This window comes from Hyperoodon ampullatus (genome assembly GCF_949752795.1).
Source record: "Hyperoodon ampullatus genome assembly, chromosome: 11".
NCBI lineage: Eukaryota > Metazoa > Chordata > Mammalia > Artiodactyla > Ziphiidae > Hyperoodon > Hyperoodon ampullatus.
The window spans coordinates 100,561,964-100,581,780 of NC_136924.1; the positions used below are offsets into that span (position 1 = coordinate 100,561,964).

At 39.8% G+C, this 19,817-nt stretch overlaps 1 protein-coding gene across 2 annotated transcripts in view; it reads left to right on the forward strand.

Annotated features, from left to right (window-relative positions):
- ERC1 (ELKS/RAB6-interacting/CAST family member 1) overlaps positions 1–19,817 on the forward strand; it is a gene marked incomplete at both ends in the record, with an annotated part of 344,584 nt that overhangs the window by 73,812 nt on the left and 250,955 nt on the right. For both annotated transcript variants that reach the window (XM_079715876.1, XM_079715877.1), the window contains one exon: positions 8,591–8,758. In XM_079715876.1, coding sequence (XP_079572002.1) covers positions 8,591–8,758 — 168 coding nt within the window. The remainder of the gene's footprint in view (positions 1–8,590; positions 8,759–19,817) is intronic.

A 19,817-nucleotide genomic window follows, 5' to 3' on the forward strand; every position in this document is an offset into this window, starting at 1 on the left:
AATATTTTTAATGTCAAAACCTGCATTTTCCACTGCAATAACACCAAAGGTTTGTATGTTTATAACAAGAGTTTTCATTCTTTACCTTTTTCAGTCACCAATTCTTGTGGGTCTCATACCTGACATTCCCTCAAATCGGCACGCGGGTATTTATGAGTGGTTAGTGCAGGCCCATTTCCAGGTCACTTAGCAGAGTCAGGGATCTAACATGAAAGTGCAGCTGGGGCATCTGGGTACTTTTGGTAAAGAAGCAACAAATATGAGGCCTCACAGTTATTATCCTGAGACATTGGTCCCATCAGAATGAGAAACATTTAGAAGTGATGAGGGACGTTTTCCTGCTGCATTCTGATTCCTGACCCACAGATGGAAAGCCTTACATTTTTCTGAAATTAATGCTGAGAAGAACTGAGAGACAAGGCAGTTCAGGCTTATCTACAGGTTTAAATGTCTGGGCTTTTGACTTCTGCAATAAGAATTTAATAGTGTATTTCAGGGGTATCGGGTAAAATGTTTTTAAGGTGAGTTGCTTTGTTTTTTCGCTGGTGGTTATTGGAATATATAGAATACATATTAGAGGTGGAATATATAGTATACAGAATACAAATTAGAATGTAGGAATTAGGTAGAAATGACTTGGCATGAGATGTATTTATTTTTAGATTTGTGGCATGTGTACTTTCTAAGACTTTGACCTCTTTAACTGTGCAGCGGGTCAGAGGGTTCACGGAGAGCTCCCTCTTGACTCGCCCTGACTGATGGATGCCCTGTAATGGGTTCACTAATAGGAACCACATCTGATACTGTCAGATGGGACTAGTAGCCATGTAGGCGGGCTGGAGCTGAGCCTCAACAAACGCCAGGTGGATAGGGGTCAGTGAGTTCTTCTGGCATCTCGGCAGCCTGGTCGTTGAATTTCGTATTCACAAGCATCTTCGCTTTGTGGTGGCAGTTCTTTTCTCCCTGTTGAATAAATATTCAGTCTGTTCTGACATTTCCCTTCTGGACCTTTTTTCCTTCTTTGCGTAGTGGAGTGTTTCTGATTTTAATAGGTAGATGAAGGAAAACTGGGGGTAGCTTCAGGAATTTTGTCGCCTTGCACTTTAGAAAGGACCATTGGAGAACTCAGTGGTGATCATGTAATCCATCTTTGTTCTGCATTGGATTTTGATTCTTGCTCTGAGCTCTCTAGTGCTGAATTCAGGCACCAAAACTGGAAATTTGTAATGTAACATCTTTTGGATTCGCTGGGCTTGGCTTATTGTAGTTCTACTGTTTGTCAGTAAAACACTCTTTTTTTTTTTTTTTGTCACTGCTGAGTAATCTTTTCTTTTTCCTCGTCTTTGAGGAAAAATTTAAGTAGATTGGCTATCTTTACACATGTCAGGTTTCCATTTCATATACTATTCATGGGAAGAACTCATTTAGACCTTCTTCAGTTGCTTTGATTAGCCGTTTATAATTTTCAGCATACAGAGCCTGTACATGTTTTGTTAGATTTATACCTAGGCATTTAGTTTTTTTGGAGTGATTGTAAATGGTCATACATTTTGAAAATTGAAGTTCAGTATTGCATCACATTTAATTTTGACCAGTTGACAAAATATCAACATTTTAAAAAGCTAGTGTAGGGACTTCCCTGGTGGCGCAGTGGTTAAGAATCCGCCTGCCAATACAGGGGACACAGGTTCGATCCCTGGTCCAGGAAGATCCCACATGCTGTGGAGCAACAAAGTCCGTGCGCCACAACTACTGAGCCTGCGCTCTAGAGCTCGCGAGCCACAGCTCCTGAGCCTGCGTGCCAAAGCTGCTGAACCCCATGCTCCTGTAGCCCACGCTCCACAACAAGAGAAGTCACTACAATGAAAAGCCCGCACACTGCAACAAAGAGTAGCCCCTGCTCGCCGTAACTAGAGAAAGCCCATGCACAGCAGCGAAGACCCAACACAGCCAAAAATAAAAATAAATAAAATAAAATTTTAAAAAGCTAGTATAAATATGCCTCTATTTTCCTTAGTAGTATTTTTACTAAGAACCATTTCAGGCACTTAAAATATAGGTAAAATACTAAAACATTTTAATATGGTAAATGACGTGTAGGAGTTTTGAATTTTAACGTAGTTGGCCTTACCAGTATTTTTTCTTTATGATGTATCCTTTCTGGGTCTTTAAAAAAAAAAAAAATCCTTCCATGCTGCCCTGTCTTAAAAGATACTTAAAAAGTATCTTTCTTGGGCTTCCCTGGTGGCACAGTGGTTGAGAGTCCACCTGCCGATGCAGGGGACACGGGTTCGTGCCCCCGTCTGGGAGGATCCCACGTGCCGCGGAGCAGCTGGGCCCGTGAGCCATGGCCACTGGGCCTGCATGTCCGGAGCCTGTGCTCCGCAACGGGAGAGGCCCCAACAGTGAGAGGTCCGCGTACCGCCAAAAAAACCCAAACAAACAAACAAACAAAAAAAGTATCTTTCTTTCTAAAAGTTTTAAAGATTTGCTTTTTATATATAAAGCTTTAATTCCTCTAGAATTCATTTTTGTGTATGATATGAGTCAGGGTTCTTCCCCCCTCCCTCAGTATGGGTAGCCAGTTGTCTAAAAACAGTTTGATACTCTGCCCTTTCCTCACTGATTACAGTGTCACTTCTGTTTATATGTGTGTGGGTCACTAAGTGGTGTGAGTGTGTGTGTCTGGGCTCGCATTTCCGTGGCAAACGTCTGTTGGTTTATTCCTGTTCTAATACCATGCTTTCTAATTTTGCTTACTTAAAAAAATCAAATTTATTGACATCAAATAAACTGCATATATTCAAAATGTACAGTTTGGTAAGTTTTGACACACACCTCTGAAACCAATGGCACGATCAAGATAAAGAACACTGTCCCCTGAGTTTTCTTGTACCTCTTTGTAACCCCTTTCTTCTGCCTCTCCCTGATGTTCTTCACTCCTCCCCACTTCCTCCCTCATATCCAGGCAACCCTTGGTCTGCTTTCTGTTACTGTAATTAGTTTGCATTTTGTAGAGTTTTACATATATGAAATCTTACAGAATTAGTGGTTAAGAGCTTAGGATCTGAAGACAGACCATTTAATCTTAAATCCATGCTCTATCACTTATTTTTAGCTTTGAGATCTTGGGTCTGCTTTCTTCTCAAAGTACCAGTTTTGCCGGTTACCATGGGAAATTGAAATTTTCCACAGGGAAAATACAAGGGAAGAAAATACGATGCTTGAGAATAGAATCCTGAGGACTTTTGATATGCTGTGTATGTGGTTGGCAAGCATATACATGACCATGTGCAGGAAGGTTCGGAAGTCTGAGGGTAGAATGAAGAAAACTGTTTAATACAGAAGTAAAGGTCTGTAAAAATAAACATGACTGGAAAAAAAAAGATGATGTGAGGCTGTATTTGAAATGATTGCTCAGTCTGGGAGAAAAACAAATAAAACCAGAATGGAGGTGAATAACAAAAAGTTAGGGATGATAGATCAGAGGTTATACTTTGGACAAAGAGTAGATTTAGTAGGCATAGAAGAAAGGAAAGAACCGTGTTTCAGAAATAAGATTTTCAGAGTTTGAAAGTTCTTAGGTGGACCTTTCCAGAATGTAATAAGGTTTACCCTGTATCATTAATTAAAGAAGAATAGAGGAAAATTAGAGGTGCAAGAGTGTTTATTGAGGGGGCAGTGGAACTTGTGCTGACGAATTATAAATGAGACCTGAAAAGACGGCTTCCCCAATTTCTGGCTTGGTGAGACTGGTGGCATTGAAGTGGTTGAGAGAAATACAGTTTAGCAGAATGAAATGTTGTTTATTTACATGTTTTTCCTCTCCAGCATGGTCCAACGTAATTTGTAAGTACATGATGGCTTATCTATATCAGTCTCAAATGAGACTGGTCTCCTAGGAAATTTTCCACAATACTTATTGAGCAGTAAGTACCACTAAACATATAGTACTGGTTCTCAGATACCTTATTGTTTTGATATAATATAGTTTCAATATGTTATTGATGTAATAATATAGTTATGATATAATGTAATAATAATATTTCCTGATGTTTTGGTATTCTCTCTGTGAGTCATTACCCATATTACCTATTTTTTAAAATAAATAAATAAATAATTAATTGTTGGGCTGCGTTGGGTCTTCGTTGCTGCACGTGGGCTTTCTCTAGTTGCGGCGAGCGGGGGCTACTTCGTTGCGGTGTGCAGGCTTCTTATTGCAGTGGCTTCTCGTTGCGGAGCATGGGCTCTAGGCACACAGGCTTCAGTAGTTGTGGCACACGGGCTCAGTAGCTGTGGCTTGCAGGCTCTAGAGCGCAGGCTCAGTAGTTGTGGCGCACGGGTTTCGTTGCTCTGCAGCATGTGGGAATTTCCTGGACCAGGGCTCAATCCTGTGTCCCCCTGCATTGGCAGGCGGATTCTTAACCACTGCGCCACCAGGGAAGTCTGACCTATTTTTTCTTTGTTGGTTATTCTACATTCAGACAGGAAAAATAATATAGTATAAGTTCAAGATTAAAGATATTTTGTAGAAACATACTTGTTATCTTAGATGTGCACTGTCAGTGTGGTAGCCACCAGCCACATGTGGCTATTGAGCACTTGAAACATGGCAAGTCCAAATTGAGATGTGACATAAGTGTCAATTACCATATGCATTGGGCTTTGAAGACTTAGTACAAAACAGAAATGTAAAATAGCTTGTTAATAGTTTTTTTATATAGACTATAGGTTTGAAATGACAATAATGTGTATATATATTAGATTAAATAAAATATATTATTAAAATTAATTTTACCTGTTCCTTTATCACTTTTTAATGTGGCTGCTAGAAAATTAAAAATTTCATAAGTGGCTTGCATGTATGACTCATGTTATATTTTTGTTGAACAGAAAGAAACCCACCTCCCTGTTTTTCTGTAATCAAATGTGTAACTATTTGCTGAACTATAAATCCTTAGTGGGAAAGCAAAAAAACAAAAGAATTTGGTGTGTGAGTATGTTTAATGAAATTTGCTGTGAATAGATTTTAAAATAAGTACAAAATGCCAATGGCATTCTTCATAGAACTAGAATAATTCTAAAGTTTGTATGGAAACACAAAAGGCCCTAAATAGCCAAAACAGTCTTGAGAAAGAAGAACAAAGCTGGAGGTATCATGCTACCTGATTTCAAACTATATTATAAAGCTACAGTAATCAAAACAGTATGGTACTGGGACAAAAATGGATACATGGATCAATGGCACATAATAGAGAGCCCAGAAACACATCCACATTTATATGGGCAATTAATCTATGACAAAGGGCCAAGAATATACAGTGGGGAAAAGGCAGCTTCTTCAACAAACGGTGTTGGGAAAACTGGGCAGCTACATGAAAAATAATGAAACTGGACTGCTCTCTCATATCATGCAGAAAAACAAGTTCAAAATGGATTAAAAGGACTTCCTTGGTGGCACAGTGGTTAAGAATCCACCTGCCAATGCAGGGGACACGGGTTTGAGCCCTGATCCAGGAAGACCTCACATGCCACAGAGCAACTAAGCCTGTGCACCACAACTACTGAGCCTGCGCTCTCGAGCCCACATGCCACAACTGCTGAAGCCTGTGTGCCTAGAGCGCATGCTCCACAACAAGAGAAGCTGCCACAATGAGAAACCCACACACCACAACAAAGAGTAGCCCCCGCTCGCCACAACTAGAGAAAGCCCACGTGCAGCAACGAAGACCCAACGCAGTCAAAAATAAATAAATTAATTTAAAAAAATAACTGAAAAACCAAAATGGATTTAAGACTTAAATGTGAGACCTGAAACCATAAAGCTTCTAGAAGAAAATATAGGCAGTACCCTCTTCAACATCAGTCTTAGTAATTTTTTTTGGATATGTCTCCTCAGGCAAGGGAAACAGGCAAAACTAAACAAGTGGGACCACATCAAACTACAAAGTTTTTGCACAGCAAAGGAAACTATTAACAAAACAAAAAGACCACCTACTGAATTGGAGAAGATATTTGCAGATAATATATTCAGTAAGGGGTTAACATCCAAAATATACAAAGAACTCATACAATTCAACATAAAAAAAAAAAACTTGATTAAAAAACGGGCAGAGAGGGCTTCCCTGGTGGCGCAGTGGTTGAGAGTCCGCCTGCTGATGAAGGGGACACGGGTTCGTGCCCTAGTCCGGGAGGATCCCACATGCCGCGGAGCGGCTGGGCCCATGAGCCATGGCCGCTGAGCCTGCGCGTCCAGAGCCTGTGCTCCGCAGTGGGAGAGGCCACAGCAGTGAGAGGCCCACGTACCGCAAAAAAACAAAACAAACAAAAAAAAAACACAAAAAACGGGCAGAGGATCTGAGTAGACATTTTTCCAAAGAAGACATACAGATGGCCAACAGGCATGTGAAAAGATGCTCAACATCACTAATCATCAGGGAAATGCAAATCAAAACTAAAATGAGATATCACCTCACACCTGTCAGAGTGGCTATTATCCAAAAGACCGCAAGTAACAAGTGTTGGTGAGTCTGTGGTCTGTGGAGAAAAGGGAATCCTTGTGCACTGTTGGTAGGAATGTAAGTTGGTGCAGCCACTGTGGAAAACAGTATGGAGATTCCTCAAAAAATTAAAAGTAGAACTGCTGTATGATCCAGCAGTTCACTCTGGGGGTATTTATCTGAAGAAAACAAAAACACTAATTATAAGAGATACATACACCCCTATGTTCATTACAGCATTAATGAACCAAGATATGGAAGCAACCTAAGTGTCCATCAGTGGATGAATGGATAAAGAAGACGTTGTCTGTGTATGTGTATATTATTATTCAACCATGAGAAAGAAGGAAATCCTGCTGTTTGTGACAACATTGATGGGCCTTGAGGACATTATGCTAAGTGAAGTAAGCCAGACAGAGAAAGCCAAATACTGTGTGATTTCGCATATATGTGGGATCTAAAAAAGCAAATGAACAAACATAGCAAAACTGAAACAGAATTATAGATATAGAGAACAAACAGGTAGTTGCCAGAGGAGAGGAGGATGGGGAGAGGAAAGAAATAGGTGAGGGAGATTAAGAGGGACAAACTTCCAGTTACAAAATAAATGAGTCAAGGGGATGAAATGTACAGGGTGGGGAATACAGTCAGTAACTGTGGAATATTATTGTGTGGTGACGTATTGTAATAGACTTTTTGAGATGTATAGTAACATCAACTTGCACTGTTGTGCTTCAGGAAGTAACATAGGGCTGTAGGTCAGTTGTACTTGAAAAACAAACAGACTCAGAGCAAGAGACCAGATATGTGGTTACCAGAGGTGAGGAATCAGGGGAGGGGAGATTGGATGAAGATAGTCAAAAGGTACAAACGTCCAGATATCAAGTAAATAAATACTGGGCTTCCCTCGTGGCTCAGTGGTTGAGAGTCCGCCTGCCGATGCAGGGGATGTGGGTTCGTGCCCCGGTCCGGGAAGATCCCACATGCCGCGGAGCGGCTGGGCCCGTGAGCCGTGGCCGCTGAGCCTGCGCGTCCAGAGCCTGTGCTCCGCGATGGGAGAGGCCACAACAGTGAGAGGCCCGCGTACCGCAAAAAAAAAAAAAAAAAAGTACTGGGGGTGCGGTGTACAACAGGATAAAGATAATCAGCCTGGCTGTGTGTTGTACGTGAAAGTCAATGAGGGAGAAAATCCTAAGAGTTCTCGTCACGAGGAAAAGGTTGTTTTCTATTTCTTTAGTTTTGTATCTGTATGAGACAATGGATGTTCACAAAACTTACTGTGATAATCACTTCATGATGCATGGAAGTCAAATAATTATGCTGTACACTTTAAACTTACACAGTGCTGTATGTCAGTTATATCCCAAAACTGGAAGAAAAAATAAGTACTAATATTAGATTTCTAATTATTTTAAAATTATATCTAATGGATGGTATTCAACTTTGGTGATAAAGGTACCTGGATACCAAGCTTTAGCTGACTAGTCTTGAGATCTGAAAGTAGATCTTGTTTTGCCTTACAGATCTCTAAGTGCATTATGGGATTGTCAGCTGCAGCTAGATTGTATTCTGTGATACAGCAGGTGTCATGTTTGGTGACGCTTACGGTTTTCTTTCTAATTTTGGATTTTCTAAAGCAGCGTGGCATCACTTGGGAACTTGTTAGAAATACTGATTCTTGAGCCCCAACCCTGCCAAATTAGAAACTGGTGGCTTGGCCTGGCATTCTGTTTAAATCCTCCAAATGATTCTAAAATTTGAGAAACATAATAGATTATACCACTTTTATAGAAGTAGCAAAGCTCAACCCCTTTATATAAATTCTCCAATTTTATCCCCTTTATTCAGATCTATTTATTTTGATTACACTGTAATTTAACGGATGTAAATTTTATTTTATTATGGAAGTGCTCACAAAATTTTAGGGTTTCATTTCTAAATAGTCACAGTTGTATTTAGAGTGGTATTTTATTTGATTCTAATGAAAGTTTACTATAAAAGTATCATTTAGGCAACTGTGCACATCTATTTGGAAGGAATTACGTTCCTTTCTTTTCAATTAATCATTTGTAAAAATGTTATATTCTTAGGTGGATGCTCTGCGGTTGCGTTTGGAAGAGAAGGAAACCATGCTGAATAAGAAGACAAAACAAATTCAAGACATGGCTGAGGAGAAGGGGACACAAGCTGGAGAGATCCATGACCTCAAGGACATGCTGGATGTGAAGGAGCGGAAAGTTAATGTCCTTCAGAAGAAGGTGAGGTGCAGGTGTTCTGAGCCCAGGGCCCCGCATCAGACCCACGTCCTCATTCCTACCACTGAGTTGCACCTAAGTGCTGTCAGAGTTCCTCTGTCATTCCTCTGTTTATATTTTTTCAGGTCGTAACCATTGCTGCAGGAGGTAGATTGTGAAAACTGTTCTGTATATTCAGTGTTTAAACTTTCGAAGTAAACACTGTTTGGTATCTTCAGTAGTATTTTCCATGCTACTGTCTCTGAAAAGTGCCTTGTAAATTGCGAGTATTTGCATTGGCATTCTTCTACCTCTCCTAATCTTCTGTCTCGTATGGCAACTGTAAGGCCATGAATTAGGGTAGTACGTGGGCCGGGATTCTTGCAAGACTGCAATTTGAATAGAAACACATACTACTATAATGACATCTCATCTACATACGTCAAGGAAAGGAAGACTTTCTTTCCTGGTTTACCTTAATCATAACTGGAAAGAGGCTAACACTGTAATAAATGAGGAAAGTACTAATCATTGTCTTCCCCTCCCGCTTTTAGCTAAATTAAAGGGTACCTTTGAGATAATAGTTATAGTAGACACTGGTATTTATTGTTCTTCTCCACTGAGGGGATAGATCAGAAATATTTGACATTGTCCCAGTTTATTTTTAACCTCTAACAATAGCCCAGGAATAAAACTCTCTTCGCTAAACCTCCAATTCAGCTTTTCTTTTGTGTACAGAGGACCATGTTCAATATTTGTCTTCTATTAATTTGGTTTTCATTTGCTTTCAATGAGTAAACATAAAAATTTGATCACTCTAGATGGGTGACTGTAGTGTCTTGTTAGTGGATGCTACTTTGTTTTACATTTTTATACATATGTTCTTCTCACCTTGCCCCCAACTGCTCACTTCCCCTTACCTGTTTCTTGTATACGCTTCCGGGCACAGTTTACATATACACAGGCAAATACATATTCTTTTTTTCTGTTTACCTCTTTCTGTGTTCTTCCATAAACATTTTATGCATAATCCATATAAAGCAAAAATGTTTCTCTAAACACAAATGTTACCATTCCTTTATTTCCCTTTGCTTTCCTTTTTTCCCCATTAATATATTTTGAAACTTCTCCCGGGGCTTCTTCGTTGTTACCAACAGCACTGTGTGGATGTGCTACGGTTTATTACAAGGTTTCCACTGATGGACAGTCTGCTTAAAATGATGCTGCATTTTAAAAATGTGCATATTTAGTTTATTCATATGTGGAGTATATTTCTAGGTAAATTACTTAAAGTAGAATTGCTGGGTGAAAGGATATGCATTTTAATGTTGGTGGATTTTGCCAAGTCACAAGTACATTGGTTAGAACCCAAAGGTTGTTTGAAAATAATGCACATCTTATTTTTAACTAGATAAACATTTTTAAAAGTTTTTAATAACTGTGAACAGGGGTTTGAAGTTAGAAATAACACCTCATCATCCTGGAATAATCATAGTTTGTAAAAACAGAGTGGCAGCACTTATGTTAGCCACTTTATATCTGTAATCTTGTTTAATCCTTGCAACTTTTTGGTAGTGGATTTTAGATCTTGATTGCTTTGTTATAATCAGTGGCTAAATTTTTAGGCCATGACACATAATAAGAAATACATTTTACATTAATCTGTATCAACGTATGGTATACATGCTTAGAGATACAGCGAAAACAAAATCTTCACAAAATACACTCTGAACTTTCTTCTCCCATTTCTTAAAGGAAATAGAAAAATGTTAGTCCCAATCCATTAAGTTATTTCAGTACTCCCTAATAAAACACTTTTATACCTTGGTATCCATTCTCGCATGCTCCACTTTCCTGCCCCCATAACAAAAGCAAGCCCCAAACCAACAAAGTCCCAGACATATTACATAATAAGGGAGGTTCAAATTTGTACAAATTTGTTTAGCTAAAAAAGTGGTAGCTTCAGGTTTTGTCACAAGGTTGGTCTTATTCCAAAATGCAGCTTTATCCATGACAACAACTTCCCTGTTGGGAGGATTAGACAGTAGTATGTGTTCAAGCTTTTTGACACTATAGGACATCATACAAATATAACATGTATTATGCTTTGTCTAGTCTCTTTGCCTTTCGCTGTGGAGGGCCAGTGGAGTAGGCTCTAGAGGGCTGGTAATTGTGCTCTTTTTAGTACACTAGCTGCCTCACTAATTTGTCATGTTATAGACTTTGATTTGTTTTAAAACAGTTATCAAATAGGTAGCACAGTTACTCTCAAACCTGGTTTAGATTATTACTGCTTCTTTTAAGATAATGCCTCTATACCTGTCATTTTCAGTGCTTAGAGCCTTTATGTTCTGCCTGCTTATTTTGTTGTAGAAGTTACTGTACCAACATCATTAGACTCAATGTTCGTGATGTGTTTCCTGGACCACTGTTTGCTGATAAAATAGAAATAGCTTTAATTTTTGCATCCACATAAAATAAACAAAAAAAAACACAGTAAGTTTAGAGGCAGTTAAAGGTTCTCAAGAGAGCTATAATTATTTTTATTATGACTTTCCTTTCTTGAGGTGCAAACATCCTCTTGCTCTAGGATTCTATGAGCAAAAGCTTGATTTTCAGGCGGTTGACAGAGGGGAGCTGGCTGAGTGAGAGACTGGGGGTTGAGGGAGTACAGTGAACTCTGATGAGCTGGGCTATGGTGATATGGTGGCTTCAGGAGGCCGTGTGAAAGGTGATGAGCCACACGGACAGGATGTAGAAGGCACCATCTGTGGAGTAGATCATGTAGGAGATCTGGGAGAAGAGCGACAGGATGGAGATGAAACGGCCCAGACGATGGTGACTGTAGAGGCCGCATATCTGGCGTTTATTGTACTACAGGACGTTGGTGATGGCCAGTACCCGTCCACAGCAGTCATGCAGAGATGCACACAGCACGTGATTCCAGAAGACAGCCAGATGTCACATAGGATTTGGCCAAAGTTCCAGGTGTGGGTGATGGTATATGTGATGCAGATGGCTATGACCAAGATGAAAGCCAAGAAGATTGGTTTTGGCCAGGGAGCCAGTGAGATAGTTGGCTGGCGTGTGGAGCTTCCTGGTAAGGAAGGCGGTGAGAAGCACAAAGGCTTTGGTGAGGACTTTGGTCCGTGTGATGATGGAAAGGACCTCAGCAAGAGAGATCTTGAGTTCCTGGAAGGTCCCAGATCCCAAGCCTCTGGGGTTTCTGCAGCATTCAGGATCTGTTAGAGGCCCCCAGGAAGAGGCCTTCTGCTGACGGGTTTGGAGGGGGCATTCTAGGTGGCTCTCTCCGTCCTCATAGCTACTTCTTCCACAGTTGTCTTCCCCACAGAACAAGGGCATCCTTCCATTTCACACTGGAGGGCGACATTTATCACATGAATAGACACAGTGAAAAGACCCCAGGTCTTACTTGTATTAAGAACATGGAGGTGACTCAGCTGTAATCAAAGATTGTTCTAACTCAGACGAACCCCAAGGTTTCTCACTCTTCTGGAACTCTGGTAGACACATGCTGAATTTGTTAGATAATCATCAGGTTACCCACCAGTGTGGGCAGAGCTCTACAGGTCTTGCTTTTGGCCTTTGGGCTCTTTCCAAAGGCTTGAGGCTCTTACTGTTTGATGATGTGTTCAGAATTTCCCCCACCCTTTTCTATTCTGAGAAGATTCTGGATTTCAGGTTATCTCCTGGGAACTTTTAAAGCTAGAGCACCAGCCGATGGAGAGAAGCAGTTCAGTCAACAGCCCACCGTTTTCCCAGGTTAATCTTTTTTTTTTTTTTTTTTTTTTTTTTTTTTTTTTTTTTTTTTTGCGGTAGGCGGGCCTCTCACTGTTGTGGCCTCTCCCCTTGCGGAGCACAGGCTCCGGAGCACAGGCTCAGTGGCCATGGCTCACGGGCCCAGCCGCTCCACGGCATGTGGGATCTTCCCAGACCGGGGCACGAACCCCGGGGCACGAACCCGTGTCCCCTGCATCGGCAGGCGGACTCTCAACCACTGCGCCACCAGGGAAGCCCCTCCCAGGTTAATCTTGACACATAATGAGGTACTTGTTTTGGTTCCTTTTCCACTGATCATTTCTGAGCCGGGAGAGAGACATGTTCCAGTTACCAAAACTTGAAGAATGCGTGAGTGCGGAGAACACAAACAAATGGCTCGCTGTGAGTTCCCCAAGAGGAGCATGGGGTCAGCAGCCCCTCCCTGGGCACACGAGTGCTGTGTGTGCTGTGGTGCGGCCCTTCCCCCTTCCTCCTTGCTTGTCACCTGGTTTTGTCCCACCTTAACTACAACCCCCAGCCGAGCACCTTCCGCTGGGCTCTTCCCTTCCCTATGCCTTTGAGATACCCCCTATTGCTTTCTTGTTGTTAAATTAACAGGCTTTATTTTTAGGGCATTTTCCCATTTACTCCCTGCCCACAGTTTCCCGTTTTTAACATCTGCATTGGTGTGGTACATTTGTTAAAATTGATGAACCGATATTGGTACATTATTATTAACTAAAGTCTGTAGCTTACAGTAGGTTTCACTCTTTGTCTTGTACAGTTCTGTGGGTTTTGCCGAATGTATAATGACATGGATCCACCATTACAGAGTCATACAGAGTATCTTCACTGCCCTAAAGATCTCTTGTGTTCTACCTATCCATCTCTCTCCCAGCTCGCTACCACGGATGTTTTTACTGTTTATAGTTTTGCCTTTTCCAGAATGTCAAGTATTTGGAATCATACAGTATGCACCCTTTCCAGGACTTGTTTCTTTTACTTACTATATGCATTTAAAATTCCTCCATTTCATTTCATGGCTTGATAACTCATTTCTTTTTATCACTGAATAATATTCTGTTGTCTGAGGTACTACAGTTTGTTTATGTAATTACCTGCAGAAGGACATCTTGGTTGCTTCCAATTTTTATCAATTATGAATAAAGCTGCTATAAACATTCACATACAGGTTTTTGTGTGGGCACAAGTTTTTAACTCATTTGGGTAAATACCTAGGAGCATGATGGCTGGATATATGGTTAGACTATGTTTAGCTTGTAGAAACTTCCCCTATATTGCGTTTTGTTTGTTCGTTTGTTTTTGACTGCGTCAGGTCTTAGTTGCAGCATATGGGACCTTTCATCGTGGCGCACAAGCTTTTCGTTGCGGTGCGCGGGCTTCTCTCTAGTTGTGGCATGTGGGTTTTCTCTCTCTAGTTGTGGCGCATGGGCTTAGTTGCCCCCTGGCATGTGGGATCTTGTTCCCCCGACCAGGGATTGAACCCATGTCCCCTGCACTGGAAGGTGAATTCTTAACCAGTGGACCACCAGGGAAGTCCCTATATTGCTTTTTAATTGGGAACTTTGAAACACATTAGCTTTGCAAAACGTGTTATACACTTGAGTATTCTTTTTTTTTTCTTGGTCAGTGTGTATTAATGTTTTGGCTTGCTGTAAATCCCTGGGTTATTCCCACTGTAGATTGTTGCTGTAACTTTGCTACTAACTTCTAGTGTGCCCACGATTATTTTTTTAATAGAAAAAAATAATTCTGAAGTATACTTTGGGGGAGAGAGTTGTACAATCATTGTAAAAGTTTAGCCTCTGAAACTTTTTTTGTCTAATTTTTATGCATAATGTAGAATCAGTAGTATATTTGAAATATATTCATTTTGAAATATTTGAAATATTGAGTAAATGAACTCAACTGTTTTAAAATCTAGATTTTAATGCACTAAGAAGGGGGTCAAAGGGTGAAAACTTGCAGTTATAAAATAAATAAGTCCTGGTGATGTTACGTATGGCATGGTGACTAAATATAGTTAACAGTACTGTACTGCATGTTTGAAATTTGCTAAGAGAGTAGATCTTAGAAGTTCTCATCACAGGAAAAGAAATTGCATAACTATATATGGTAACAGATGTTAACTAGACTTAATTGTGGTGATATTTTACAGTATATACAAATACTGAATCATTATGTTGTACACCTGAAACTACACAATGTTACATGTCAGTTATACCTCAAAGAAAAGACACTAAGAAATGACAATGTGGATTAAAAAATTAGCTAGTTTTAAATTATGAAAGTAATATATGTTCAAGGTACAAAAAAATTCAAGAAGTACAAAAACATATGAAATGAACTTATCTTTTCTCATCCTTTGACCCTCTCAGTGCAGCTCCTTAGAGATGTAACTTGTTAATAATTATTTGTATACTCTTCTATAAAATATCTATGCATATATAGGCATACGTATGTTACACACCTTTTTTAAAAAAGACAAGTGGGATCATACTTTTTTATTCGTTTAAAAATAAACATATTTTTGTGTCTTTTTATACGTAGCTTTATCTCATTGTTTTTAATGTCTGCATGGTTTTCGGTGTCTCACTTGCACCATAATTAACTGATGTCCTATAGCTGTATAAGTAGATATTTATAGGGTTTTTTTCTTGTTTATATATTTGTTATAGTAGCATAACAATTAGTGACATAAACATACCTCATTCATGAATTGATATTGTATGCATCTAAAAAAATTGATGGATGCCCAGTTCTCTAAAAAGCTTGTGCTTTTATATATTAAGATGAGTTTCTGCACAGCTTCATCAGACGTTTGTTGCCAAACCTTTAAAAAATTTCCACTGACCTGGTAGATAATTTAAAAATATCTTCTTTCTTCCTTCCTTCCTTCCCCTCTCTCTCCCCCCGCCCCCCCATTTATTTATTTATTTATTTATTTATTTATTTATGGCTGCGTTGGGTCTTTGTTGCTGTGCGTGGGTTTTCTCTAGTTGCAGCGAGCCGGGGCTACTCTTCGTTGCGGTGCACGGGCTTCTCATTGCGGTGGCTTCTCTTGTTGCAGAGCACAGGCTCTAGATGCGCAGCCTCAGCAGTTGTGGCTTGCGGGCTCTAGAGCGCAGGCTCAGTCGTTGTGGCACACAGGCTTAGTTGCTCCGCGGCATGTGGGATCTTCCCGGAACAGGGCTCGAACCCGTGTCTCCTGCATTGGCAGGTGGATTCTTAACCACTGTGCCACCAGGGAAGTTCCAAAAATATCTACTTTCTTGCTTAATATTTATTTAAATTTGAGTGCATGTTGAGCATTTTTTCATAGGGTTTTCTTCATTTTGAAGCTACATATTCATGTCATTTCTACATTTTTCTATTACATGGTTCATTTTTTTCCCTTATTGATTTATAGGGGTTCCCTAGTAAGTGCATTGGCCTCTTTCCTCATGTTTTACAAATATATTCTCTTGTTTGTCATTTTCTTTTTTACTTCCTTTATGGTATTTGTTTTAGAATTTATGTGTCAAATTTAGTTGTCCTTTCCTCTGTGTCCTCTAAGTTTTCGGTCATGCTCAGAAAGTCCTTATGCCCACCAAGGTTATTAAGTAATTCACGCATGCTTTCTTCTGGTACCTTTAAAGTTTCTTTTTTTCTTTATACCTAAAAATTGTTTTATAAAATTTATATATTGGCTTTAATGATTCAGCTTTTTCTTCTTATATGTGGCCAGTCATCATTATAATATTTATTAAATAATCTACCTTTTTCCTCCTGATTTGAAATGCCAAAAATAAATTGTTTAAATCTGGGCCTGTTTCTGGTCTGTTCCATTTATCTGCCTCTGTTTCTTTGACTGCTTTTTATGAAAAATACTTAGTTTGTTTATAATCCCCCTACCTGATTTTTGTTGGTAAGCTTTGTTGTCTTTTGCTGAGTCCACAATACTTTTCATATTTACATTGTGTTGGTTTTTGAAGGGGAAAAAGTCTCTTCTGTAATAGTGATTCAGATTGTTTAGCCTTTATTTCTGTGTTTAAGTAAATTTAATGTTTACCACTGTTTGTAGCACCATGGCTTACCTGTTCCCAAGGTTTACATTTCTTTTAATTCTTGGTTCCCCAAGAACTCCTTTGAACACTTTTTCAAGAGAGGTCCTGGGTGCTTGCTTGTTTGTTTTTTTTTTTAAAGTGTACCTTTTTATTTAAGATTTTTTTTGATGTGGACCATTTTTAAAGTCTTTATTGAATTTGTTACAGTATTGCTTCTGTTTGATGTTTTAGTTTTTTGGCTGCAAGGCATGTGGAATTTTAGCTCTCTGACCAGGGATTGAACCTGTACCTCCTTCGTTGCAAAGCATAGTCTTAACCACTGGACAGCCAGGGAAGTCCTCTGGGTGCTTGCTTGTTGACCATGCATTTATATTATCTTTTTACATTTTATAATTTAATTATTTGTGAAATTAAAAAAGCATAGAGAATAACATAATAAGTAATGGTAATTACTCAACTTGGGAAGTAAAATTTCAAACAGAGTCAAAGTCCTTTGACATATCTTTTCTTGAGAGTATTCCCCTCCATTCTCTCCCAGAAATAAACGCTTGCTTTGGTGTTTATGCATGCACCCGAATCTTAGGTCAGGATGCATGTTTTTGTACAACCTGTGTATGTGTTAATAAAATTTATATAAGAGGAAATATACATGGCAAATAAATATGAAAAGTTATGTACCCTCACTGTAATCAGTGGAATGTAAAATAAGACCAGATTAAGAAACCATTTTATACTTACTATTGTAAGCTGTGTTGGCAAAAATTAAGAAGTCTGACAGTATCAGGTGTTGGTAAATATGGCAACTGAATTTCTCACACAGTGCTGTTGGGTTTTTAAATAGGTACAACTATTTTGGAAAGCGCTTACTAAACATAAGGGTACCCTGCCAGATACATATACTTTAGATGAACTCCAGGATGTATGTAAGAATGCTCATAGTAACCTTGTTTGGATTAAGGAAAAAACCAAAACAGAACTGAGGAAACACTTTGCAAATGTTTATTGACAGAATGATTGAGTTAGTAAGTTGTGGTATAGTTACACAGTGGAATATATTATTCTTTTCGTTTTAGGGCAAGGGAATATTCAGGATAAAAATTCAGCAAAGTTATTTCTTCTGGAGGTAGGGAAGGGAAGATGGTTGGGATAAGGAAGAATATATGAGTATCTTAGGTAGTTTAGGTAATTCTCATTCTTACGATGGGTAATGCGTTTGTGTGTAATTTAACATACTTCATAACGTATAGGTATATATTTATATTTGAAATATATTTAAAATACCTGGAGGCAGATTTACTTCTGTTTAATTTGCATTGCTGGTACATGGGTGCTTATTATATACTTTATATATTTCCTTTTGTTTTAATATGAATAATAAAAATGCCTAGAAAAAACCTTCTCTGTACCTACATATCTATCTTCATTGAGAAAGAATTTTTCCTATGTTTTACTTTAAATTTATTCCTAATTTTATAATCCTGAAATTAGAACCACCTTTCTCTAGAAGTTTATTTGTATATTTTGAAACAATGTCTGATGCAGATGTAGAGTCTCATTTGATAAAGCCCAGCTGTTCGTTTGATTAAAATTTCCTACAAAGTCTGGCAAATGGATTTATTCAGCTTATGGTCAGATATGTCCAATTAAGATGAATGAATGGCTTGGACAGTTTTGACCCTCTTTCCTTGAACCAGAATTTGGCTACTTATTGTATTTGCTGGTTAAGATTAACTTGGGCCGTATTGAACAAGTGTAATCCTCCTTCAGCAGGATGATTTTTTAGATATTGGGAGCCTATATTCGACAGCTCCCAAATCTTATTTTCCTCAGTGAAATATTGCTGTTCCTCCCATTATTCTTACTTGCCCTGATTAATTTTTCTGATGGCAGTTGTTTTTCTACACTCATTTTTCCTCCATACTTGTACTCTTTGGAATTTTGAATCTAGTTGCAAGAGAGATGATTAGAAGGTAATTAATGTTCTGTTCTTGGCCCTCCCTGAAATGTGGTAATGGGAAAACTGACTAACCCTCAGTTTCCTCATCTATAGACAGGGTATAATAGTTACTTTGCGGGGGTTGTTAAATGATGTAATGTGTATAAAAGCACCTTGGAACCCACGAAGTGTTATATACCATGCATATATTAATAGGTGTTAATATTGTTTATTCTTATTACATTTTACTTTGCTAAATTCAGCCAATGATTCTAATCTTTGAGAATCTTTTGAAACTTGATTTATTTAGTCTATTTATCTCCTTCAGATTTTTTTTTTTTTTTTTTGCGGTACGCGGGCCTCTCACTGTTGTGGCCTTTCCTGTTGCGGAGCACAGGCTCCGGATGCGCAAGCTCAGCGGCCATGGCTCACGGGCCTAGCCGCTCCGCGGCATGTGGGATCTTCCCGGACCGGGGCACGAACCTGTGTCCCCTGCATCGGCAGGCGGACTCTCAACCACTGCGCCACCAGGGAAGCCCCTCTCCTTCAGTTTTATGCCTTCAACCCTTATGAATATATTCTCTTTTTTAAAAAAGTAAATTTATTTATTTATTTTTGGCTGTGTTGGGTCTTTGTTGCTGCGTGTGGGCTTTCTCTAGTTGTGGCGAGCGGAGGCTACTCTTTGTTGCTGTGCACAGGCTTCTCATTGTGGTGACTTCTCTTGTTGTGGAGCACAGGCTCTAGGCACACGGGCTTCAGTAGTTGTGGCGTGCAGGCTTCAGTAGTTGCAGCATGTGGGCTCAGTAGTTGTGGCTCGCGGGCTCTAGAGCGCGGGCTCAGTGGTTGTGGCTCGCGGGCTCTAGAGCGCAGGCTCAGTAGTTGTGATGCACGGGCTTAGTTGCTCTGCGGCATGTGGGATCTTCCCGGACCAGGGCTCAAACCCATGTCCCCTGCATTAGCAGGCGGATTCTTAACCACTGCGCCACCAGGGATGCCCATGGATATATTCTTTATACGTCCATGTAGGTGATAAAATGTTGCATAGCGGGCTTCCCTGGTGGCACAGTGGTTAAGAATCCGCCCGCCAATGCAGGGGGCACGGGTTCGAGCCCTGGTCCGGGAAGATCCCACATGCCGCAGAGCAACTAAGCCCATGCGCCACAACTACTGAGCCTGCACTCTAGAGCCCGCGAGCCACAACTACTGAGCCCACGTGCCACAACTACTGAAGCCCGCGCGCCTAGAGCCTGTGCTCCACAACAAGAGAAGCCACCACAATGAGAAGCCTGTGCACCGCAAC